Source organism: Colletotrichum spaethianum (assembly GCF_022836535.1).
Source record: "Colletotrichum spaethianum MAFF 239500 DNA, contig23, whole genome shotgun sequence".
NCBI classification, from domain to species: domain Eukaryota; kingdom Fungi; phylum Ascomycota; class Sordariomycetes; order Glomerellales; family Glomerellaceae; genus Colletotrichum; species Colletotrichum spaethianum.
Window position 1 is genome coordinate 742,134 of NW_026054793.1, and position 25,754 is coordinate 767,887.

The window sequence follows — 25,754 nt, forward strand, 5'->3', positions numbered from 1 at the left end:
GCCAGAATGGGTGGCCTCGATGCCGTAGTAAGTGACGCCCGGCAATTGCGGACTTGCTGATCTGGCGTCCACCACTAACATTCTATGATGCATCGTAGATGTTAGTCATAGTACGCTACATACAGGTGCAGCTCATTGTAGTGGCTGCTTTGCATATTTTCGAATGATATTAATCTTATGTCAGAAAGGGGGAACGTTGAGAAACAACAAGAGCAGGTAACAACTGGGCGATTTCGTGCGCAGAATGAGAAGTAGCATGAGGTGATAAAAGGAATAGAAACTGGTGACACTATAGAAAAGCATAACTGATGGAATTGAGATGCCGTGGGGGAGAGACGAGAACCAGCACTATTCAAACTCCTCTGATGCAAATCGAAGTCGATGTAAGGAGAAATGTACTCACTTTGTGCCTTTGACATCCGTCTTGTGGTTTTCGTGGGCCATGTGAATCTGAAAACGCTGGTAGATGTCGAGGAAGTGATTGTTGATGATTTCCAGGGTCTCGTTATCTTTTTTCAGGGTCTTGAGAAGGACGGACTCGCTTTCAAAGACTTTTCTGGGCGCTATGGCGTCTGCCATTCTCTGCAAGACGAGCCCCCATGTTACCATGTCCGAACCGGTATGGGGAGTACCTAGAAAGATGATGCCATAGGTTGAGATGAAGATGGATCTGGCGTCTTCTTGGTTCCTGTCTCTGACATCGTTGGAGTAAAGCAGAGCCCGCTTGACAAGTAGACCGCCTAGACTGTGTGCAACGAAGATGATGGGATTGTTGGACGTTCGCTCACTCTTGCGGTATAGGGTGAGGTTGGTGACCAGAGTCTGAGCATGCTGGGAGATGAAGTTATCGCTGGCACTTTTATGGCTTCTGCCGGTTGTATAGACGTCTGCGTTGTAGCCATAGACCAGAATGTTGGCGCGGGTCTTTCCCAGGGACTGGGGTAGTAGATCGGCAGGCCAAAAGACGCCTTTACTACTAGGAGACGTCCATGTTTTCTCCGGGTCGCCGTTGAGGCCATGGACCAGAACGACGTCGACAGTGGCGTCAGGATGATTGAAAACAGCAGTGATTTCGTAGCGGGAAATGTGCTTATTGATGGACCCCTGAGTATGCGCATGTTTGGTTAGTGGGTACGAGGCAGAAGCAAGATACTGAGAGACAGCTCTTGTATCGGCCGGTCTCTCTCTGGGAGTACTACCAGTGCAGCAAGGCAGGCACACGAGAGAAGAGGATGAACGAGTAGCAAACAAAGACAGCAGGGATAGTGATGAGCGTGGGTGCGGGCCGTTCCGCAAGAGTTTAAGCCGGTGACGGGACGAAGATGAACGTTCACTTACCATGCTTGCTTGCTCGCGACCGAGTCAGCAGCAGGGGACTTTAAAGAAAGAAGACTAGTTGTCGCTCGCTCGCTACTGCAGCTAACACTTTCCAAAGATTGGCGGGTTTATATTCGATTTAGGTGTATCGAGCAGAGACAAGTAAGAATCGTAAATGCAGGGGGAGGGAGCCTGCATGGAACGACTTTATATCAATAGGGGTAAGGTTACGGCTGGAGAGGAAAAGAGTAGTCATGTTAGAGCCGCAGCTGAAGCCAAGACGAGGCGGCTCGACGCGTAACGTCGAGGTGATTGAATGGCGTCCGTTGCCTGGCTCTTAACTCGCGAGGCGCAGGCCTAAGCTGCGATGCGATACTCGAAAAGGAGGGAAATCCCGTCGCAGATGCCCTTGTGATGGAGTGTTGCACACCGGACGGACTGGTCACACTCTGAAAACGGAGCCGAAAGTGCCAGCTTGACCCGGCAGGAAACGAATGCAAGACGGGGGACGATACTACAAGCCACGAGTGGCGGCAACGGGAGGAGTTGAGTCCCAGCTTGAGGACTCAGGGGGGGGAGTGCAGTGCACGTGGGCGGCCAGTAAAGAAAAGATGTTGATTTGGAACAAGCACGACGTACATGCAATGAGGGAGAAGTGGCGCCCAGTGACTTTGCAGGCTACAAATGTGAACCGTCTTGGCCTGTTGAAGTGCCTCTTGCAAGGGCGACTGCCAGGTTTGGAGGGGCAGGCAGGGTCTCTCTCCTAGGAAGACGCCTCGAGTATGAAGCTCCATTGGTGCCCTGGTGCTAATTAGGTAGCGGGATGCCCGCTGCCTACGCACCCACGGCATATCATCTGCAAGTGCGAAGTGGCCGCGCCTCTCCACTAAGGATGTAACAATGCCTCACCCGCCTTCCATTCTCAGGACTGTAGCATCAGATTGGGTGGATAGACTGGTGAAAGTGGGAAGGCTCATTCGAGCGAACAAAAAGGTGTGTGTGTGACCTACAAACCTGGACATACATTCGTGGAGGAAGAGTATGGAGGACGCCAATCGCTAGACGCCCCTTCGCAGCGAACGCCTTGCCGTCCCGAAACACCATACGGCGCCACCCATGTTGACTCTCTAGCAGGCCTGCTTCTGAATCTGTCCTTGTTCGTCCTTCCCGCAGCAACCCGAGAGACAAATCGCCTATTTCTTAGCTTGGCAAGTTGCCCAAAGTGTCCACGTAGAATGAAAGCTCGAGTATCAGACCAGACGAACACATACCGCCCCCATGGCGAACTGGACACATGTTTACGTCTGTGCTCGGGACGATGTTGAAAAACCAATACGAACACCTCGCGCCCGATCAGGCAGTGATTTGGCGTCTGTAAACAAGCACTGCCCTCCTGCCTCGGTGAAGACAACGGGCGGGACAACATATGTGACGTAGCCGAACGCGCCCCATGGGGTACGCCCGGGCATGAGGCAAGACACAGCGGCTGACTCATTCGGCTTCGAAGAGACAAACGCGCAGTTGACGTTGAGGAGCGTAGTATGAACAATAAGCCTCACTTGGGGCAAAAGGGCCGCAATCTCCTCATAGCGGCTGCCGACAGTATGTGTGCAAGAGAGGCTGCTGACCCAGTGAATCGAGGACAGAGGGGGGTGAGAGTGTCGAGATTGGAACGTCTCCTGGGATAACACACGTCGAGATAAGGTAACATCCTAACGCAAGCCACTGCCTCTGGACACAAAACCTTGATCCCCTACCTAAGAGCAGCCACAACATGTAGCGTGGCGGCTGCCGCTTCTGGAGCTTCACCCTCTATAGGCGGGGAATCTTGGCATGTGCCATCCATTTACTGCTTGAACACACACTAAAGCCGGTGAACCTCAAAAAGAGGCTCCCTTTTGCGGCCATGCGTAGCACAAGTAGGACGGGGCAATGCATAATCCTGTGATATGTCGACGGCATCTCAATCCTACCTTTTTTTTTTTTATCTTCTCCCTCTATCTGTCTCTCTTGTCCCATCTCTCCGCCAAAACGATCGTGCACATTTTTCTGGCACTGGGGGATGTAACCCCGTAACCAGAGCCTGATCGCGTCATCTTCTACTCTTCATCAGGGAGCAATCCGATGATACGGTGAAGAGACGGCACCTGACCTCGACAAGCGGACCCACTCCGGTGCCGTGAGTCCGTGACACCGTCTTGACGCAGAACAGCGCTTGCGAACTTTCAACGGCCGCCATCGGACCCGATCGACGACGCCATCAAAATCGCTATCCTTTTCGGGAGGAAAGCGCACAGGAGACTAGGACATCCAGACCGCCTTTCCGCGCCGCATTGAGGAAGGCGTCGCTTCCTTACACTTGCGACGCACAACCTCTTCGGACGAAGCCTCGTGTTCAGTCGCTATTTCGGCCATCGATACCCTATCCACCATCAGCCCATTATCATGGTCCAAGAACGGCTCAAGAGTTCATCATCACATACCATGCAACACCCTCTGCCGCTGAACCTGGAGAGACCGCATGTCAAAGGCAATGCTGGAGACCTTGCCAGAGCTTCAACTGAAACCTCACTGCCGACATTGCCTTACCGAACAGCCGTTCGCTTCTGACGACTCGGATTGGTGTGACTACAATAGCCCGTAAAGAGCGACTGAGATGTTTCTCGTTCTAACACAACCCCAAAGCGGACGACCATATTCAGCGATCCAAACGACTTGGATGACCTCTCTTCGAATAGAGTTCATATAGCTTGAGGCTGCCTATCGAGGCTTCGGCAACTCGTAGCCTTTGTACGCGCCTTGAACCTTACCAATCGAGGGTGTGACAACTAAGAGAAACGATGCTGATGTGATCTTATTTTCCACGGCCACCCCGAAATACTGGCACTGACGTCTCGGGAACTCGAACCGTAACACTACGGGTCTCACAAAACACCATAAAGTTTATGATGAACATATCCGAGGGGCGACTGTTACCATCTCTGTCCAGAAATCTAATTTGGGAGCCACGTTACAGTCGGAAGCAACAGCGAGAAAATGAAGAACCAAACGAAACAGAAAGTCCCTCCAAAGGTGTCCGAGTGCGCGAATCACGTCCGGGCAGCCGGCTCCGTCACATTTCACCGAGGCAAGTGGCCCAGAGGTGACGAAAAGCTCACCAGAAATGACACAGGCAACATTACACAGGAAATATAGCATGCGTCTGGTTTGATGAGATCGGCAAAAGAAGCTAGGTACGAGTAGTTCGCCTTCACATCTGCGATCGTCCGTAATCATGTCCCAAGACCTCATATCACTAACTTCGCCAAATCTAAATTTCAAAATGTTCAAAGGCTTCTTGGGGCAGCCTGACGACATTCAAAGCTGTTTGGGTATTGTAATTGCTACCTTTCTAACTAACCGTTGGTCATGAGGATGGACAAACGCAAGTGTAGGTTAATTGCACGTCAAAGATCAAGTTAGAGCGCAAATTCAACGGCATTTCAATTACGCATAACTCCTCTTCCTAGTCCTCACCTAAATCTGGTACCTTTTCTCCCAGCTTGCCGCGACTTACAGCTCAACCCACAATGTACCACAAAAAAGACAGCCAAGAAACCACAACAGCCGACAACATGGCCGCGCCAACAGGCGCCTTCCTCCCAGCAGACGAGGGCACAGGCGGCGCCATCCACCACCCGGCCTCGGCCTGCTCGCCCGGCCCATAGACGGCCCACTGGACATCGACGTTGGCCGCGTCGCTGATGGCGCAGTGCATCATGCCGGTCGCGCCCACCAGCCCGCCGGCGTCGTGGTCGCGGACGGCGGTGCGGACGATCTGCGCGACGTCCATGCCGCCGACGTACCACCCGGAGGCGATCTCGTGCATGACGTCCGCGTAGGGCGGGCGGATGCCAAAGGTGCAGGTGCCGCGGCTGCGGATCGCGAGGAGCGTCGTGTTGTCGGCGAAGCCCTTTGCGTACCACAGGTGGCGCTCCTCGGCGGCGTCGTCGGCGAGGGCGATGCAGTCCGAGGTCAGGGCCGAGGTGGCGCGCGTGACGCCGGCGAAGGAGGACATGCCGCAGATCTCGTCGCGCCAGTACTCGCTGCCACGGTAGAAGCTGGGGCCCTCAGGTTCGGACTCGGCGCCGGTGGCGAGGGAGGCCCGGCCCGGGGACTCGAAGAGTTGGCCGGGGTCGGCGCACGGAGCCGAGGGCCGGCCGAGGACTGCAGTGGGGACGGGGATGGGGGGTTGGGGCCTGTGGTAGGTTATGTTTGTGCTGTTTATGTGGTTGAGGAACGGCGACATATAGAAAGGGGTCACGGGGGAGATGAGGGCGAGGGCGGCGATGAGGGAGATGAGGGAGACTGTTACCTTGGCCATTTTTGGTGGCCTTGTGCGAGGCACGGAATCGGGCTTCACAGTTGAAGATTGGTTGTTGGGTGTGAAGTGCGAGGAACTGTTCTCGTCAGCCAAGGTTGATGTGGTCGTACACTTACAAGTTGATGGATGATATTAGTCTGTGTGACTAGAATCGCTAGATTGTCAATGATAAATCGTAGATAATCCCAGAGTGTTGTCGAAGTGTCTTGGTTGAATGTGTGTGTGGGATGATGAGAAGAGACTATCCATCCAACTGAAGGATACGCTTCGGCTATATAGGACACCCTTGGAACCGCCTTCGAGGAAAAAAGTCTGCCGTGAAAGAACAGGAGCCAATGAGGCTCATCAACATGAGAATAATAGAGTTGCGCAGCTTGATTGCCTCGTCAAGACAAAAATATTGTGTACAAGTCAAACGTGTAAGTAAAGAGTGTGGCTGAATACAACCGACCGTGTTCAACTCTTACACGTGTGTTCGAGAGGTCTGCAGCAAAGACAGCGAGCTGCAGACTCGTTTGTCAAGGCAAGTGTCAAAGCCTCAGTTGTCAAATCAAACTGTCACTATGGCCTTACAGGTGAAAAACAGCACAAGTGGGAGGTGGCACTGCTTAGTCTAGGCATGTTCATGATCCTTGCAGGGCCTTTGTCTTGATTGTTCTGGACCTATCGACTTACACGGCGTTGCAACGTATCGACTGCTGCACGTAGGTTGGCGGTGTCAAATTGTCTCAACGCCACAAACGGGGTAAGTAAACCTAGCAGCAACTTCACAGAAACGGGACCAGCGGGGGGGGAGTCATATTCAAGTTGTTCGCCAATGTACTGATTGCATTGAACACTCGACCGCGGTTGAAGCAGTCTTGCTACCCTAAAAAGTGCCGAAGTTGAGAACGCCACCCAACTCCCGCCTCCAGTGAATTTTTGTTTTACCCCCGGTGTTTGGTGTATTTCCGCTTAAAAGCAACGCCTATAGAAAAATGCAACAAAGTGTCTCCGTTCTTGGAAGATCACCTTTTCCCTTGATTCATGAGCCATGTTAAATGTCATGCGCGACCGTCCCTTGAAACTTTTGGGTCGCCCCACGCTTAATCCCTTCTGAACCATTTTTTGTTGAACTAGACCATTTATCACAGCCCAATGTGGTATCATCCATGTCCTCCCTTACAAGACCGCCACACCGCTTCCTGACATACGTGACGGTTGACTGCTGGCACATAGCTTAGATGCCAGCGTCGACACGCCAGCCCTCAACAGGGAGGGGGAAGCTGGAGCTCCAGGCAGCAACCTCCTTGCGGAGGTCGTTGATCTTGGCGACCTGGCCGCCGGCAACGGTGGCCTTGAAGTCCTTGAGCTTGTTGGCCTCCTTGGGAAGGGAGCCCTGGACCTCCTTGCAGATCTTGATGGACTCGTCGATGTAAGTGGCGACGCGCTCGAAGTCAGCCTCGCCGAATCCACGGGAGGTCATGGCGGGGGTGCCGATGCGGAGACCGCAGGGGTGAGGGCACTCTTGTCACCGGGGATGGAGTTCTTGTTGCAGGTGATGTTGATCTGCTCAAGAACGGCCTCGACACGGGCACCGTCCAGGCTGAACTGGCGGAGGTCGAGGAGGACCATGTGGGAGTCGGTGCCGTCGGCGACGAGCTTGTGGCCGAGGGCCTTGAACTTGTTCTCGAGGGCCTTGGCGTTGTCAATAACCTTCTGCTGGTAGGCCTTGAAGTCAGGGCTGGCGGCCTGCTTCAGGGCAACGGCCAGAGCAGTGATGGTGTGGTTGTGGGGGCCACCCTGGTGACCGGGGAAGACGGAGAAGTTGATGGGGTTCTCGAGGTCATAGAGGGTCTCCTTGCCGGACTTGGCGTCGACGGAGCGGACGCCCTTGCGGAAGAAGATCATGGCGCCACGGGGGCCACGGAGGGACTTGTGGGTGGTGGTGGTGACGATGTCGGCGTACTCGAAGGGGGAGGGGATGACACCGGCAGCAATGAGACCGGAGATGTGAGCCATGTCAACGACGAGGTAGGCACCGACGGAGTCGGCGATCTTGCGCATGCGGGCGTAGTCGATCAGACGGCAGTAGGCAGAGGTACCGGCAACGAGGACCTTGGGGCGGAAGAGCTGGGCGTTCTTCTCGAGCTGGTCGTAGTCGATGATGCCGGTGTCAAGGTTGACGCGGTAGGGCATGGTCTCGAAGTAAGTAGAGACAGCAGAGATCCTGAGACAGTCGTGGTCAGCACATGTCGCCCAATCGAGTTTGCGACGAACACCTCCAGGGGACTTACTTCTTCTGGGGGGTTTGGTAGCCGTGAGACAAGTGACCACCGTGGGGAAGGTCCAGACCCATGAGGCGGCCGTGGACGGGCATGATGGCCTGGTAGACCTGGAGGTTGGCAGGGCTGCCGGACAAGCACTGGACGTTAACACCCCACTTGGAGGAGTCGAGGTTGAAGGCCTTGAGGGCACGGTTCTGGCAAAGGATCTCGATCTGGTCGATGTGCTCGTTGCCGCCGTAGTATCTGGCACCGGGCTGGCCCTCGGAGTACTTGTTGGACATGGGGGAGCCAAGAGCGTCGAAGACGGCACGGGAGGTGACGTTCTCAGAGGCGATGAGGATGATGGACTCGCGCTGGCGCTTGATCTCCTCCTTCTGTAGCAATTGGTTAGAGCATGGTTCGTGGTAGTGACCGAGGCGTTTGTAGAGCAACGTACCATGATCTCAGCGACCTCAGGGTCGGAGTCGATGAGGGACTTCTCCAACATCTAGTCGGTGAGTCAGTATACAGTATATCCTTGAGCATGGCGGGGCAAACGGGTAAGCGTACCTCCTTGTGGGAGACGGGGAGGGAGTAGGTAGAACCGTTGGCAGCCATTGTGATATGTGGTATTGCGAGATGTGGTGAGAGAAGTTGAGGAAGAGAGGAAGGAGTTCACGCAAACAATGGCAGTGAAGAGGTAGAAGTAGGAGAAGGACGAGAGGGAGGCCAGCAAGGTTATGAAGGGAGGGAAAAAGCTTGAGGAAAAAAAAATTGGATGGCCGCATCCTCACGCTGAAGCGGTGGGGTGGCGGGGTGTGATTGGCGGGGTCGAGCTGGGCAACGCGGGCCCCTCAGCAGGGACCAGAGAGCTTCTGAGGCGCCAAATGGGCATTGCTGAACGGTTGGCAACAGTGACTGGAACTACGACCGCAGCGCCTGCATGTGGTGAACGTAGTGGAAGTAGGCAGTGGAATAGGTGCAGACACTAAAAGGGCGCATCCCTGGCCTCACATCCCCTGTGGCGGGGTTCCTCGACTCCGATTCTGGAACGGTTCCACGAGTCATCGAGCCAACGGCCACCATTTTCGCTGTCCATACGAGAACGGAAGGGAGGGGTGGCAAGTCATGGCCGTTTGGCTGATTGAGCCCCTCAATTGTCCGTCCCAATACATAGGTTCAGTGTTTCCTTCGGCTGAGCCGGGCATATTTTTGGTTGAGGGTCGTGGCGATGGCGACGGTGACAATGTCAGTCGTGGATAGCAGACTGTGACTCAAAGACGGCATGGGATCGCATATGTAAAATGTTTCCCAACCCGTGCACTCTTCGCAATGGCGGGGACTATCGCGAGTTTTCTCCCAGCCCCTCCGTTCCTTGGAGGGTGCCGGGATGAGAGAAGAACTCCGCGACAGAGCTCGAAGAGCATAGACGGGGTATTTGAAACGAAGACACACGGTAATGCTTCTGCATTCTCCAGCCATTTAACTTTTCTTTGCCCAATGTCTCCGGCGCTCCAGGCTATCTTTGGGGCGCAAAGACTAGTGGGTGAAAAACGTTCATCACCGCTTGAAGGCTGCGCATAGGGTGGGTGTGCGATGTCGGCGAACGGTGCAAGGTAGACAGTTGCAAAACTCGAAGCTCATTTCGCGCAGAGTTCTGATAGGCCAGTGATCAATAGCGAGCGACTCTACCGGTAGATGCTGCTTTTTGGCTCTTGTAATCAAACTCAATGCGACGGGTATATAACCATACCTCTGAAACTTTAGCTAAGCTGGGTGTGGGCTCGCGACTGTCACTCCAGCTGTGACTCCTTCTTTGCATGTGGCAGATGCATTTCTCGAAAGTCGGAGCGCGTTTGGCGCTACGGGAACCTGGAGGTCCTGAGCACGAAAGAGCTGATTTTCCCGAGACCCAAAGTCTGCTGACTCATACAGGCAGGTAGAATCGCATCCTCATTACCCCCCGAGCTCCGAGACGCCCACAAATGACGGCCTCAGGTACCAAGGCGCCCAGGGATGCAGGTACCTTAGCTTTCAGGCACACCCGGATGCTACAGCAAGCTCAGCAGCCGAGCAAGAAGCTAAGGTATCTTTGGGAACCTGAGCTACGGTTAACCGCGGAGCAGGGGAACCAGGCTTATCTCATGAATCCACCTTGTTGCGTGATGCCGGTCAGGCAATGGCAATCATCTTCATCAGCGTGCATCTCGTCAGTGGAAACGAACAGTGCATGCAAAAGCTACAAAAGCAACGCGAAACGCAGCCGGACTGAAGAAGGCAGCCGGGACACGCGATCAGACACGCAAGCTCCGTTCTGGCTGCCTCAGCACCCTGCCAGTGTGTGAGAGCTGTGAGGAGCTCTAATCGTCTCGGGGTTCCAATGAGTTGCGCGCCCGCGGTCGTCCAGCCAGCAGATAAGTGGGCCTCTTCCGAGCAACCCCAGCTTTGATAGGCACATAAGGTGCTTGCGCCTATCGGGTGCACGTCATGGTCCCTCGTTCCTTGCGGAGGCGAGTGGCAGGCGCTGTCACGGGGCACAGTTCCAAGCTAGACTTAGCCGTGCTAGGTATCCGTACCTACGTACCTACTTAATAGGTACCAACGCCGCCCCAGCTTCCGCCTCTTCCCCCCGTCAACACATCATCATCCACCACCCCCATCCGCCCTTACTCGCCATCTCCCAGTATCACCAGCACGAAGACGCAGGACGCCAAAACACATTGTAAACTGGGTAATCGAGGTTGACTGCCACGATGAAGAGCACTCTCCTCACCGCGGCCGTGCTGTTGGGCGTGGCCCAGGCTGAAGTCCACAAGCTGAAGCTCAAGAAGGTTCCTCTCGAGGAGCAACTGGTATGTTTCGCCATCACCTCGCATCTCCACTGTGTCGTGTGCTGACCGCAATCATCTCAGAACGCCGTTCCCATCGAGCACCAGGTCAGACAGCTGGGCCAGAAGTATATGGGCGCCCGCCCCGATAACCATGCCGACGCCATGTTCAACCAGAAGCCCATTCAGAGCAACGGCGAGCACCCGGTGCCTGTCAGCAACTTCATGAACGCTCAGTGTATGTTTAGCATCCGCTCCCTATTGCATCATATCCCACACTAACATACCTGCTCAGACTTCTCCGAGATCGAAATCGGAACCCCTCCCCAGACCTTCAAGGTCGTTCTGGACACCGGAAGCTCCAACCTGTGGGTGCCGTCCCAGCAGTGCGGCAGCATTGCCTGCTACCTGCACACCAAGTACGACTCTTCAGCTTCTTCGACCTACAAATCCAACGGCTCTTCTTTCGAGATCCACTACGGATCCGGTAGCTTGACTGGCTTCGTCTCCCAGGATGACGTTTCCATTGGCGACCTCAAGATCAAGAAGCAGGACTTCGCCGAGGCCACCAGCGAGCCCGGCCTTGCCTTCGCCTTCGGCCGCTTCGATGGCATTCTCGGTCTTGGCTACGACACCATCTCCGTCAACAAGATCGTTCCCCCCTTTTACAACCTTGTCAACCAGAAGGCCATTGACGAGCCTGTCTTTGCTTTCTACCTTGGCGACACCAACGAGGAGGGCGACGAGAGCGAGGCCACCTTTGGCGGTCTTGACGACTCTCACTATGAGGGCAAGATCACCTACATCCCCCTCCGCCGCAAGGCTTACTGGGAGGTCGACCTTGACGCCATCTCCCTTGGCGACGAGACCGCTGACCTTGAGGGCCACGGCGCCATCCTCGACACTGGCACGTCCCTGAACGTCCTTCCCTCTGCTCTTGCTGAGCTGCTCAACAAGGAGATTGGTGCCAAGAAGGGCTACAACGGCCAGTACTCTGTTGAGTGCTCTAAGCGTGACGAGCTCCCCGACATCACCTTCACCCTTGCTGGCTACAACTTCAGCATCTCCGCCTACGACTATGTCCTCGAGGTCTCTGGCAGCTGCATCTCTACCTTCCAGGGCATGGATTTCCCCGAGCCGGTCGGCCCTCTCGTTATTCTGGGAGACGCCTTCCTCCGCCGGTGGTACTCTGTTTACGACCTCGGCAAGAACGCCGTTGGTCTGGCCAAGGCTAAGAAATAAACGCCTACTCATTACCCCTTTCCTTGAGAATACGTCGACTACTTGAACATTCATATTCAGGTGCGGCTGTAATGTATCTGCTTCGGTAGCTAGTCTGGACACCAGTGTGAGAATACCACTAGTAGCATTTTCATTTGCGATTGATATCTTTGATGGTGAGGCTTGTGACTTGAAAGTAGCGACACTGTCTGCTTGGTATAATAAATATGCTTTAAAATAGTGAAAAATTGCAATGAACTGTGAGAGACGGCAGATGTGTTGGAGACGATCCCAAAAATGTACTCTTATTTGCACATTATCATACAGTGTAAACCTCATCCGTGCCACTAGGCAAGCTGCACACTTCAAGACTCTTGATGTAGAAACCCCTTTTGAGATACGACCATGGTTTCATCAAACCTTGTTCTATAGGTTTGGTGCAACAGCAAAGTAAAGCATGGCACCCAGTAGTGTTCCCCGACCAACGAGAGGTATCATGGCAAGGCACCGTGGGTCCTACTCAGTCCGAAGTTAGTCCCACGCCATCACGTGAATGGCCCACTAAATCTGGCCAATGGAATACCGTTCTCCCTCAGCGCCATCTTAGTTTTCGAACAAGACAGGTAGGTGCACACTCTCCCAGTCGCAGCCTCCCAACAACACCCAGGGAATTGCTCCAAGAGCGCTTGCAAGGCAAAAAAAAAAACCGTAAAACGGCGACTTTGATGGACACTGGTCAAGGTACGGGTCACGTTGCTTGCCTTTGATTGTGTTCTTGGATGAAAAGGCTCCCCCGAACGCCTGGCTACGCGACGCTTGACGAAAAAAAAGGTTTCCAGGTTTGGAGTTCCACCAAGACGACCGACCGACGAACCTCGCGCGTCGCGACAATCCGCCCTCCACCGGGCTACCTGCCACCCCCGTCGCTCCGCGCAACATCGACGGTCACAAACGCCCAACACGCTCTAGCACCGCGACAATCCCGACCGACGACAATATCACCATTCACGACGCACGACGACGCTTTTCACAATGGCGCAGCCGGATTCGGTCCAGGCAAACGGCATCCCTGGACCGGACCACGCTGAGTCCCCTCAACCCGTTGTCCCTGTCAAGAGGAAGCGCGACACCGACGACGATGGCGAGGAGATCAGCACCGATGGACCCGAGAAGATGGATGTCGACGGCGAATTGCCAAAAGAGGACCACAAACCCCTCATCAAGGACTATTTTACCGTTCTGAGCAGGTACGAATGCCGCGCCCTTCTGCGCACGCCTACTCTTCCCATCTCCTTTCCAAGCGCGGTTGTATTGACTTGCAATCCCCAGTTTCGATGCAAATCCATCAATCCTGAAGCGTCGCCTTCCCGAGCCCGAGTCTGAGCAGCCCGATGCGAAACGCCAAAAGTCCGCCGATAGCCCTGTTTCCATCGCCGATAAGGTCACTCGTGACGCCTACTCGCATGTCGATGAACTTGCAGCAGACCTCGTCGAAGCTGTCAAGGATCAACTCCGAGAACTTCAATCAGCCAATGCTGAGAAGGAGAAGGAGGATATCGATGGCGTCGCTGTAGCACAAACCAAGAAGTTCAAGAACAAGGCCATGGACCTACTTCGACGGGAGATATCCTACCCGCGCAGCAGTGTCAATACCACCAACATCAAACCCGATGTGGAATCTGCCATGGGCAATGAAGTGCTTACGGTTTTCGGCAACGCCCCTCATGGCAAACAACTGTTTTCTAGTTTGCCGAAGAAGGCCTCGGGCAAGGAGAGTTCAACTGCAATGGTATCAGCCTTGGAACTGCCACCGGGTGTGTCTACTTCCTACATTGTTCCGTCGCGACAAAACGAGAGAACAGCGACTCTTGGAGAACTTTTCTCTTCTAGCCGACCTCTTCCTCCTCTGCAGCCGCCGAAGCAACCGAAGCCGGTGGCCAAGGGAAACGTACTCGGGTTTTATCATCCTGAGCCGGCACAAAAGTCCAAGTACTTCAACGATTCGTATTCGAGCAAGAAGTTGGCGGTTGGCTACTACTTGGACTACACCAACGCAGCACCCTCATCTAAGAGCAAGACGAGACAACGTGAACGAGCACAAAGCTTGGCCGGCCACAGACCATCATCTACTGAACTGGAGGTCAATGAGATGGAGTCGCTATTCCGCAGCGCGTTTTCCAGCTTTGCTCCCTGCAGAGATGACTCGGGTTCTGTCATTCCATCCAGTCATGCCGGTCGCATGTACTGGCAGCTCACTGGTCAGCGGAACTTCAACCGGATGGTTGAGTCCGAGCTGCAGGAAACCGACGAAGACGCGATCGAGAAGCCTGTCGAGAAAGACGTTGAGACCGGACAAGTTGATGAAGAGTTCGTCAACGAGGCCATTGAAAAGTGGGATGAGTGGCTAGTGGACCCGGCCCTGCAAGACATGAATGATGTCCTTGCCAAGCCCAAGGACAAGGATCCTGCTGACAAGGAGGTCGATGACTTCCTTGACGAGGTCACTGACATGATAGAAACATTGCTATCGTACCAGCGCATCCGCAACCTTACGCTCCCATCATCTCAGAATCGCTACGCGGGCGATCCTGTCAATGGTGACCTGCTGTCTCATGGCGCTGTCTCGGCGCCGACGGAAGAGGAAACTGCGACATACGAGGCACTGAGAGCGCAACTGAGTCTGATCATCAACACCCTGCCCCCTTACGCGGTGGCAAGGCTCAACGGCGATCAACTCGAGCAGCTTCTTATCAGCACCAAGCTCGAGGTCCGCACAGATCAGTACAAGGGCGTAATGGAGGACGATGCTGCTTCTCAAGCCCGTATGCGTCAGCAGCAGAGCGTGGTCGCCGCCGCACCTCCGAACCGACCTGCCCCGCACCGCACGCCTAGCGCATCCACGCCGTATGGAAGCCAATATGGCTCCGGCCAGTACGGCACCCCCACAAGGACGCCGTCAATTGCGCCCTCCAATTATTACCGGCCTGGCCAGCAGCCGGCAATGCCCCCGCAGCAAGGCTCCGTTCCGCGACCTAGCGGTGTGCCCCACCAGATGTCTCATACACCACAGCCCCGTCCTGGCCAGCCAGGCAACTACCGGCCTACCAACGGATACACTAACTATGCGCAACATGTTGGAAAGGCCCAGACGCCATACGGCCACCAAGGCGTCCAGTACGGGTCTCAACAGAGACCTCCGCAGTACCCGGGCTATCCAGGAACACCTCAACACGGTACGCCCAACGCTCGTTACCAGCAGCCCTACCAGCAGTCTTTCCCGCAACAACCGACTACGCCGTCCCAGGGTTACGGAGGCTACTATCCTAATGGCGCCAACATGCAGCAACGGACCATGTCTCCCCAGATTCCAGCCGGTCAGTATCAATCGCCGACTCCACACCAGCAGCCGCGGTACTTCGGTTCGACTCCTCACCAAAACATGCCTGGCACTCCTCCAATCAACCGTCAGCAATATCCGAATGGTAGTCACCTCCCTCAGCAACCAATAAACTCTCTAACATCTGGATACAATGCAGCCGTCGCGAGGGCAGACCAGCAGCGCCTACATGCTGAGCAAGCGAGATACCGAGCCGCAGCGCAACAAACGAGTGCTGCTTTTGGAACCAAGATACAAGGGACACAGGAGGCCGCGATGCCCCAAATCCCCGGCGATGACCCCAGCTCCCAAGGATCTCCGTACAATGCGAATGTGAGAGCCCGCATGGCTGCTGGTGGTACCCCGAAACCCCAGAGTCCTGTAGGAAACGCCGGAAAGGCAACCAACGGCACTCCACCAATCCCTCACAAAGTGACACCGGTGCCCATACCGGTTATACCTCAACAGCAGCAAAGGAAGCCAGCCTAGCAGCCTGGCAATCCTTTTCGGTCGTCAACGGTGTCGCGCTTTGTCTCGGGTTTGCAGGGTACCGCGGGTGGTGTTGGGGTGTCCAACGGAGCCAGGGCATCGCCGTATGCCGTGTCTCCATCTCGAACTATTCGACACCCACAGTGATCGATTTCTGCAGGGTTTCGATGAACACCAATACCCTCTCACTCGGCCTTCCTGCAGCTCTCTTTCGCAAAAGTCTATTTCTATTTCTCAATGGTGTCTGAATAGCAAGGGAGCGATGTTATTTCGGAGTTGGTCAGACAGGAACCTTTTCTTCTAGTTGTGCCTACAAACAACCCTGGGGGCGGAATATTGTACCAATCGATACAAGAAGGTGGCCTAATGCATGATGGATGGACAGGCAAATGAGGATGCTGCTACACTCTAGATCCATTTCGGGTCTATACAGTGTCCCCTGATATTTGGCGTTCTGGCCTCTGTGTTACTAGAATTCTTGGAGGAGAGTCACGGCTCATAGATGATCGCCGGAAGGGCGTCTTTGGGGGTTGTCGAGATGGTGGTTCAGCGCAATTGATGCCGTTGCTGCATCATTCAAGGGTCCTTTCTTTCTTCCTTTACTTTTCTGTTCACATGCACAAAGGGGGGTGTGGGGTCTGCAGCGGGTGAGAGATGGACCACGGGATTGCTGTGTTTTTTTGTTTTTTTGTTGCGCCTACCTCGGGGAAGGGAAAAAGGCTTTGGCTCAAGTGTATAGAGTGTCTGAGGTGAGCTAAGCACTTTGCATCTTAATCAGAAACAACGGCATTCACGTTATCGAGTTGTGTGGATTACTTTCGTTTATACGTGATGTCATTGCGGGTAAGATGGATAGTCAACCTAATCTCTTGGCCTGAAGCTTTGGCGACAGCTTATGCGGCTTGGTACCCATGACAGCTCTGCCCAAGACCCCTTCCATTAAGGGTCCAAACCCCCGTCTCGTTCGTCTCGTCTGAATTCGGCATTCCGACGGCCGACCTTGGAGCTTAAATCAGGGGTTCTACGGGCTAGCTCCTTCCAGGCAGAGTTTGGCCGATTCCTGAAATCAAGCCCCCCCACCTTCCAGAGGAGTTGGGGTTGGGGTAAGGTAGTCGAGAAGTTCGCTCCATCGACTGCACTAAGACGGAGACGCGATAAGCCGCGAGGTTAAGTTTAGTTCGCAACGTGCAGACGGGGAGGCATGAGCTCTATTTTGACGACGGGCATGCCTTCTTGATGTGAATGACTACGGCAGCTGGTCATTTGCTACAGATGCCAGTACAGTCCGACTCTGTCAGGTTTCAGGTTCATTCTACACAACTGGAGGGCACCCAAACGGCATAATCGTGTACTGAGACAAGCTATTGATTACTGGTTTCCAACTTGCTTTATGTTTGCATTTCCAAAAACGGTCCCAGACACGGTTCTGGCCCTTCGCCTGTTTGTCTCTGTTGGCTTCTCGACCAATTGCTTCCGCTTCTTTAACAGTGTAACTGTTGTGATACAGGCACCCTACCTCATTGGACAATAGAATGTTTGCATTCGAAAAATACTTTAATGGAATACAGTGGTTACACTAGACTTGAACATAGAGTCTGGGGTTGCGGTGTCAGACGTTATTTCTGCCACCATTTCGGCTCAGATAAAAGTCAAGTGTAGAAGTTTAGCGCATATGGTGTGGCACATGAAGAGGGTACAGGGACTAATATCAAAAGTAGGAGTGGCAGACGCGAACCTCCACGTTCTCGGGGCTCGTTATAGGACATAACAGGCTTCTTGCTAGCCAAAGACTTGGAAAGACATTGTCGTCGCTCAGGCCTTGTTCTTTGCGAACAAAATCTTCAACATCGGTAAGTCACCAACCAAAAATGACTTCCTCGGAGCGAGACATGTCGTGTTGACGTCTACACTAGTAGCCTTCGAAGGAAAACGAAAATCACGCGTGGGCTGCCACTAAGGCTTCGAGTCTCGTCTCCACGAGCGAACGCTGAACTTTGCTTGTTTAACATTCTTTCTCGGGGTTGGGAATATGCCTCTATGGCCCAAGATTTTTATTGCACATTGATGAAATGTTCAAAACCAAGAAGAAAATGACCTTGCTACCTTCCCCTTCCATTCTCTGATTCCACATGAACCTCGAAGACTTCATCCAACTTTCCCCTCTTCAATTCTCGGTTCTTTTCTCTCAGGGCTTTTGTAGTGGGCTCGTTCTCGATGTTATGGAAGCGACATTTAAGCCCCTCGAAGAGATTAGATGGGTGGCCATGCAGACCCGAGAAGAAACCTCTGGTATGCGTGATTGAGGCCCTAGACGGGGTGTGTTCTGGGCCTAGGCGGAGGGTGAGCGCGACCGGAGCAGAAAGGTAAAGCTGCAGGCGGCGAATGTTTTCGAACAGATAGTGATTGGAATCCCTGATAAGAGCCATTCATAGTCGGAGGGAGCCAAGGCGTCATAGGCTTGGGAGGAAGAAGTTTGAATATATTGCGCTCAGATGGACTGGGTCTTTCATGGAGTATAGGCATATAGCAAAATTTATCAGTAAATGGCCCGGGATATCAGAGACCCATCATAGCCCGTATACAAGTAGCGTATCGTTTTGCTCAAGAAAGGGTTCAAGCATTTCTTCCTTTCAATCATTTCTGGCCACTTAGTTTGGGCGTTGGACATCTTCACAAATAAATGTAACACTCACCAACGTTACTTGCTCGACCGTTGGAGCTGCGAAGTCTCTCTTAGAATCTTGCTCCTTCTCTGCCAACTTGCGGGATCTTGTCTGCTTCATCTTTTAGACTGAGAAGGAAGTACGAGAGGTGATCTTTCTGTTGCAACGCATCCACCATCCAACTCAAGGGTATAATAACCCAATATCTCTCATACTTCGATAGCCCAACTTCTCTCCAATACATCACCAACAAAAACTATCAACCAGCCTCAATCTCCTCGCCTCACCCAGCATTTCCCATACAGAAGGGCAGAGCAAGATGAGTGGTATCAACTTGAGCCACCTTCTCACGTCTGGTGAATACAGCGATTTGACCATCATTGCTTCCGGCGTCCACTTCAAAGTTCATCGTTGCATCGTCTTCTCGCAATGTGAGGCCTGGAAGAACTTGGCAGGAGAGGTAAGTGTCAGAAAACCAACAGAAAGAGAAGCCAACACCAAATACGCAGCCATACTAACAGTTCGGAACAATAAGAATAGGCAACTCGTTCTTCAAGGCTTTAGTTTGATCGAAGCAATTTTGCAGTACATGTACTCCGGTACATACGTAACCGAAAATATCCGTTGTCATGTTAAGAAGCCAACCCAAACTGGCGGTGATAGTGGCAAGACGGACAAGTCTTCGGCAGTCGCAAACGACTCTCAAGATCATCTTAGTTCCCATGGCTCGGACAAATTGAGTTACGAAGATCACAGTATGCTACTCTCAGCTTGCGTAATGATCGACGCCAAGAAGTTTAAGATGAAGGACCTTGAGATCCAGGCAAAAAACGCCCTGGTTGCCGTCGCACCGAGTCTTACAGAGCATGCCGATTTTATCTTCACCATCGAACACATCCTTAAACATTACCAAGACCACGAAGGTCTCGACATCGTGCTGCGGATGATCAGGCCCAAATTTCTCAAGAGCTTAGGTATGCGAAGAAGATTGCAGGCGGTCATGAAGTCCCATCCTCAACTTGCGATGGAGCTTATAGAGCCACTTGTATTGGAGCTCGACAAGCGGGAGATGGGCCATACGCACACTGCTCAAGACCAACATACCATGATCAAACGGGACTATGCTGGTTCTTCTACGGCGGTTGCTGGCCCTCAACCCGCCTCCATTCAGCAGGAAAGTAAGCGACCAAACGAAGAAGAGTTGGAAAAGCCGGAGAATAAAATCAGGCGCACCGGAAATTGAGCCGCAGTCTTTACTGAACGCAAATTGGACGAGAAGACCCGTCGACCGAGATTCCGTTTAGGGAGAGGGGAGATAGTATGCATTTACCAGCGCATTAAATCTGCTTCGTCATCTATCAATCAATGATAATTGACCTAGAATGGCTTGAGAGAAGGATAGCGATGAAATCTCGGAGAGAGCGGTTAGGGGTCATATGCTGCGTTGATTGCGCGAAAGGAGCGCCGGAGCCAGGATAATCGGTCTGGGTCGGAATGGCCTGCATTTTACCGATAACTTCGGTGTATTGCTGGGTGCGTCCTTCCTGACATATATACATACATACATACTGCTGCTTCGCAACTCACCAGTGCCCGCACGAGTATTTATTTCAGTGTTCTTGCTTTTGCTTGCTACTGGGTATCTTTCCAAGTCTACAACGGCTCTCTATCCCTTTTTGTTTATATATACACAACGTGCCAGATGCCCCCCAGCCTTGTTACAACACCATCATCTTGTCTTGCAACTCCCCCAACTTCGAGCGACGTCTTCATATCTCTCGGTTCCCAACAACTGGTGCTCTTGCTTCAGCTGCTCTTGTCCCGAAGCCGCTGCTAGCTTGATAACTTCGTGCAGATTCTGATGATTGCCCCATTCATCGCCCTCTATGTACTGTTCAACTTCTTGGTTGGTAGGCCAGTGCACTGGTCCCCCCTCCTCACTGTGCATTTCAAGCTCCTCGCGCAAAGAGGCCACTATGCTCTCGTCAAGCAATGGTTCTGCAAAGGCCCGGAACACGATGACTGCCCTAGAAAGACGCCTCGCGTCGGCAAGAGACAAGTCGCCGGCGGCCGTGGGGGCCCAGTCTCGCACAACCCAGCACAGAAGCAGAACCATTTCCTCGAGATCGCCAATAGCCGCGAGTGTGCGCATGTAGCCATTGATGTGGGAAGCTGTCACGCGTGGATCGACATAAGGCTGTCGTGCCGAGGCTTTGGTGGACAGCACTCTCCAGGCAGCTCTCAATCTTTCCGATGCTTCCTGGACGATATTGCAAGGCGTCTGGAGCTTGTCCCGCTCTTGGCGGCTCTGGAAAACCGGTGTGAGTATCTGTCGCCATGAGCCGGAAACGTCATTGGCCGAGTCGGCTTTCCGGAAGACGTGGGGACCGTTTGGTATCCCCAACTCTGTGCTCTGTGCCTGATAGAGTGACATAAACTCTTCGTCCTCCGGAAGAATAGTAGAAGTGGACGAAGCACGCTCAAGTAAGATGGGAAGTCTTGAATAGACAGCCTTGCGTACTGCCTGGGCAAATGAATCAAACATGCTCAAGCTGAGCGCGCTATGCTCCTCAGCCTTCTCCAGGACTTTGAGGGCCATGTTCATAACCTCAATGTCGTTGTCTCGTGGAACATTGTTGCTAACCATGATGTTCGGCCTGCCCAAGGCAAGCATGATAGATTCCCACGGTGCTCTCCCAGAGGCGTGAGCAGATTTCCATCCGGTTTGCGCAAGTCGGAGAGCGTGATGTATGGGGTAGAGCTTATAGTTGGGGAGCGAGTCGGGGGTATTTGCCGTTCGGTTGGGCTGTAGCCGACAAACAAAGTCGATAACAGCATGCAAAATATCGCGAGGTAAGTTGGTGGGCGGAGGGAGCTTGGTGGACGGGTTTGACGGGGGCCTCTGGTACTCTTTCAGGCACCACCTAAGGTTGCTCTTGAGTGTTTCGTCCAAGCTACTGTGGTTGGTATACTCCAGAGCAGTCTCGATGTTGGGGGCCTGCCTAAGGAGCCAAGCCAACGTCCGTCCCCGGATGGCCACGCCGGCGTTGGACATCTCCTCTATCAACTTGGGTATGCTGGGTGGGGTTGTCCGCGCTTTCTCGAAGTCGCTAAAGTTCCTGTCGTTGAAAGGGAAGACTTCTCTCCCATCCCCGGGAAGATTATGGTGACCAGGATCAGCAGGCTCCGCTGCGAGCTTCACCATCAATTCCCAGTAAACGTCGAACGTTGGTCTCATCCCAGGTTCAGGGGGGTTTTTGAATAACGCCCAGGCTTCTTGGGCGTTCCGAGTTGTCCGAATCAACGCTGCCCACGTGCCCTGCTCAACACGCAAATAGCGCGGGTAGTTGGCCCTCGTTTGAATTGTCGGTGAGCCATCAGGAGCCATGCCTCCCAAGACGTCCGTGGTCAAATCAATTTCCTTCTTGCTGTAGCCCCCCTCTTGCATCATGAAACCAGCCTTGACAACTCTACTGAGGTATTCTTGAGTGTCTGCCTTTTCTTCCATGCCGTCTCGCAATATTCGGTAGGGGGGCCACGAGCTGGAAAGAGTGCTAGCTGTATCTCGTTCCGAGGCTGTCTTCGGCAACGCAAGCAAGACTTGCCTGATTGCCCGATAACTTTCTTCCTCGATGATGAGCGGACGCTCTAAGCTGGACGACAGCGAGAGAAGAATTGTAATTGCCCTCCAGTTGTGAGACACATGCCCATATGGCGACATTTTCGATAGAAGCGATATAGCTTGTAGAGCACCGTTGAACACCTGACACTGAAGCTTGTATGCCTTGCCTGGATGTTGACAGCTTTGTGGTATACCCTTGATATATGCCACTGAAAAATCTGCTATATCCGGTAAGGCGTCAGGCTGAAGTCTGCTTGCATGGTGACAAAGACTCTCAACCACCCTATTGAACATTGACGGGGTCATTGCAGAGTACAGAACGGATGCCTCCACAGCATCACTCCCTACTTGTCGACTCGAGTACCATTCTCTGCAGTATTCCAAGAGTCCTCTGAAGGAGTCAGGGCTCAACAGTTGTGTGTCTCTGAGAAGATGGAACAGAATGAATGGCGGTTTGTGACACGGTCTGCTCAGAAACCTGACAACTCTCTTATCCGGCTCGCGCGGAACGAGAGTCCAAGCCCAATGCGATACATCCTCCGCTGTGAACCCCTTGCCCGACAAGCGGCTCAAGATCGCTGCCCATTCGTCATTGCTGCATAACAAGTCTGCGATTCTTGGATCCAATTGGGGTGTCCCGCGTAGGATCTGTTGCGCGGTGATGACGCTGAGCTGGGTGCTACTATTCCGCGCGAGTGATCGAAGGCTGGCAAGTCTCGGCTCGTAAAGGGGTTCGGCAGGAGAGCGATAGAGGTTCAAAGCGTAGGTGAGGAGTAGGTGGGAGGATGTGTTGAGGCGCCCGTTCGTGATTGGGCTTGGTTTGGGAAGAGGTTCGGATTGTTGATACGAAGCAGAGCTACGATCGATCACATCGAGTGTTTGCCAGAAAGGTGGCTTTTGAACAACGGCTACAGCCTGACTGGACCGATGTTCATGGCGCCGCGAATACTAGTCGAGGGTAGGCCCTTGTTAGAGCTGAGGATGGAGAGCTTCTGTATGGGAATATACTCACTGCTTGCCGGTTAGGAGCAAACACCCATCGGCCCCTGGTCAGGACAGTAGTGTGTGATCTAGAAATGGGCGGCAGCCGCATCGCCCCATCTTCGCTAGCAAAACTTCAGAATCCCAGGATTGAGATGCTTTGTGTCTGGATAGCTGGGGAGCTTGATGAACGTTAGCAAAAAAGAGGCCCGGGATTGGTCGCGAACGCGGGAAACTTTCCGCAGCGTCACGTCACGTGCGATAAGAAAGCTCCAGCCGATAAGAAGGAAGTCCCGTCCCTTGTCCTCCATGCCACTCTGAAAGCAAACGGTTGCACAGTTGCAGTTGCGAGACAAAGTTGTTTCTTAGCCACAGATTTTCTCTTTTTCCGTGTTCGAAACAGGAATGCACCTGTTCAATGGCGTTTGAAGTCTCAATATGCGCCCCTGCCAGTTTAAGATAGCGTCATCGCTCAGCCGTGGCTTGCACACTGCCCGATTCACTCCTCGTCCGCATCGATATTTCCACATCACGACCCCGGCAAGTCTGCCTCGAAAGCGCACTTTCTTCACTTCCAATGTCTACCTTTCCCAGAGCACCGGCGAGCCCTCGGCGAGGCAATCAAAGTACGAAAACGACGAGTCACCTCTGCCTGCGCCACCCAAGCGCAAAGGCGTCCGTTCAGCAGGCGCAAAGAACTCCCTTCGCCGAGTAGCGATCATAGCCCAACGACCGGCACAACGAGATGCGGAAGTCGCGTCGACAGAGTCGGTGGATGCAACCGCCTCAACTTTAATCAGCGCTGTGTGTGTCGCTGAGGCTTTCGACATGGGAGCAGTTTTGGATATCCTTCGGGCGCATGGGTTCGACATCGATCCGGACCAGAGTGGCTTCGAAGCGAGCGAGGTGGTCCACGCCCGAGGCGTCAATGGTGGAGACATCTTTGTGTTTCCCTCCGGGACAATTGTCACTTGGGCCCTACCCCCTGACGTCGTCACGAAGCAGCTGTTGAGTGCGGCGGAAACACTGTTGAAGCCAGCCCTTCGAGAGGTCGAGGACCTGGAGTACGTTTCCGACCCGAACAAGGAGACGAGCGGCATGAAGGGGGATATTGTGGTGTTGGGCACGAAGCTCGAGGAACGAGACGGCGATAGACTTGACACAACTCTGGCCAAGATTGCGTTCTCTTCCGGACTGGCCAGAAGCACGAAACTCGCAGTGCTCGAAAGCGCACTGACAGCATACTTTGAGAGTACGAGGAAGATCCCTTCGCTGTTGTCCAAAGGCTCCGGGCTGCCTTTGGGCAGAAAGTTCATCTTGCAGAAGACGGGCGAGCTGCTGAGCCTTCGCGCAAGGCTCAACCACTACTCGGAGCTGACGGACTCCCTCCCCGACATCTTCTGGGACAGCCGATCTGAACTGGGCCTGGAAGGGTACTACGAACAGGTTGGACGGGCATTGGACGTTAATGTCCGAATCCGAACGCTGAACCAGAAGATGGACTACGCGCAAGAGATTGCCAGCGTGCTCCGAGAGATGTCGAGTGAGCAGCACAGTACGAGGCTAGAGTGGATCATCATCATTCTCATTGCCGTTGAGGTCGTCTTTGAGGTGAGGAGGATTGTGCTCGAGTATAAAGAAGAAAATCAGGCCGAGGCGGTGGAAGCATAGGCAAAAATCTGTCGAGAAGAGACAGGCGGGAAACTAGGCAACATCAACGGGCGTTGTTGAACTTTGATAAAGATACCCAACTCATTGCAATTTGAAGCATCTCCAAGGCACACATCCTTCTTCGAATCCGGTGGCGCCAGTGCATTGCCTGTTTTGAGCCCGGTGTTTCTCGTTGTCAATTCTGAATTGATCGCTGTACCCGCCTGAATCGCAACATCGTTCAATATAAAAAACGAATCCCGTTCTGTTGCTCAACTCTCTGAAGTTAAGAGTACAGATGGTTAAGTCAAGTCAATGCATTTGTGTACCTTACGGTAGTTGATGCAAAGGACCCTTGGAGTTCTGGCAGGCACGCTAAGACTCATTGGCCAATGCTGCTGCAGGAACGGTTGCTAGCCGCGCTGGGGGCCGCCTTCCAAGGTAGCTAGCTTCATTGGTCTTTCCCAGTCCTGCAAGAGAACTAAAGGTGCGTCGGGGGTTCCTTCCCGTTTAGTTTGCAACCCACTTACATAGTACTTCCTCTGCCTACCTTATAACCCAGCACCTATTTGACCGGCGGCCAGTCTCTCAACACCAAACAAACGGAACGCACTATATGCATCAATTCGCCTCTGACAACTCGTCCTTGGCCGGGCCGTCTTCCTCACCTTTCCTTCTTAACCTCCGCTCTTACCATACTTACCCCGAAAATCAAAGCGCGTCGGAACAGAACTGGCTTCGCGACGCGCTTTTCAAGGCAATATTATCACTTACCCACAGCCGCAACAGCACATTGTTCACTCTTCAGTCTTCTAGACGTCTCCTTCATTTCTTCGAGAAATCATCTCATAAACACAGTCCCGGCTCCTTAGGCCAAGGCGTGTGGGAGCGGCGCCTTGCTTGTTGGTCTTGCCCGAATAACCAGCTTGTGGCGCGTGCACACTCGACTCGTACCTGCCTCAAACCACCTCAGTCACTTACACACTCAATGCTTCCTT

General features: G+C 53.4%; 7 protein-coding genes across 7 annotated transcripts; 4 read left to right on the forward strand and 3 right to left on the reverse strand.

Moving 5' to 3' along the window:
* Positions 1–399: 399 nt before the first annotated feature.
* On the reverse strand, positions 400–1,573 carry ColSpa_08638 (protein SERAC1; the record flags this gene model as incomplete). Its single annotated transcript, XM_049274850.1, has 3 exons — positions 400–976; positions 1,394–1,410; positions 1,478–1,573. The coding sequence occupies 3 exons, from the start codon at positions 1,571–1,573 to the stop codon at positions 400–402; spliced, it is 690 nt and encodes a 229-aa protein (XP_049130807.1).
* A 3,303-nt stretch (positions 1,574–4,876) lies between these two features.
* Positions 4,877–5,680, reverse strand: ColSpa_08639 (uncharacterized protein; the record flags this gene model as incomplete). Its single annotated transcript, XM_049274851.1, has 1 exon — positions 4,877–5,680. The coding sequence occupies one exon, from the start codon at positions 5,678–5,680 to the stop codon at positions 4,877–4,879; it is 804 nt and encodes a 267-aa protein (XP_049130808.1).
* A 4,999-nt stretch (positions 5,681–10,679) lies between these two features.
* Positions 10,680–11,996, forward strand: ColSpa_08640 (vacuolar protein 8; the record flags this gene model as incomplete). The annotated part of the gene is made up of 3 exons (XM_049274852.1): positions 10,680–10,778; positions 10,839–10,992; positions 11,050–11,996. The coding sequence occupies 3 exons, from the start codon at positions 10,680–10,682 to the stop codon at positions 11,994–11,996; spliced, it is 1,200 nt and encodes a 399-aa protein (XP_049130809.1).
* A 1,011-nt stretch (positions 11,997–13,007) lies between these two features.
* ColSpa_08641 (uncharacterized protein) lies at positions 13,008–15,840 on the forward strand (the record flags this gene model as incomplete). The annotated part of the gene is made up of 2 exons (XM_049274853.1): positions 13,008–13,222; positions 13,305–15,840. The coding sequence occupies 2 exons, from the start codon at positions 13,008–13,010 to the stop codon at positions 15,838–15,840; spliced, it is 2,751 nt and encodes a 916-aa protein (XP_049130810.1).
* A 2,982-nt stretch (positions 15,841–18,822) lies between these two features.
* On the forward strand, positions 18,823–19,746 carry ColSpa_08642 (uncharacterized protein; the record flags this gene model as incomplete). The annotated part of the gene is made up of 2 exons (XM_049274854.1): positions 18,823–18,963; positions 19,090–19,746. The coding sequence occupies 2 exons, from the start codon at positions 18,823–18,825 to the stop codon at positions 19,744–19,746; spliced, it is 798 nt and encodes a 265-aa protein (XP_049130811.1).
* A 486-nt stretch (positions 19,747–20,232) lies between these two features.
* Positions 20,233–22,011, reverse strand: ColSpa_08643 (uncharacterized protein; the record flags this gene model as incomplete). The annotated part of the gene is made up of 1 exon (XM_049274855.1): positions 20,233–22,011. The coding sequence occupies one exon, from the start codon at positions 22,009–22,011 to the stop codon at positions 20,233–20,235; it is 1,779 nt and encodes a 592-aa protein (XP_049130812.1).
* A 1,533-nt stretch (positions 22,012–23,544) lies between these two features.
* On the forward strand, positions 23,545–24,777 carry ColSpa_08644 (MIOREX complex component 10; the record flags this gene model as incomplete). The annotated part of the gene is made up of 1 exon (XM_049274856.1): positions 23,545–24,777. One exon carries the CDS (start codon positions 23,545–23,547, stop codon positions 24,775–24,777), a length of 1,233 nt encoding a protein of 410 aa, XP_049130813.1.
* Between the last annotated feature and the right edge of the window lie 977 nt (positions 24,778–25,754).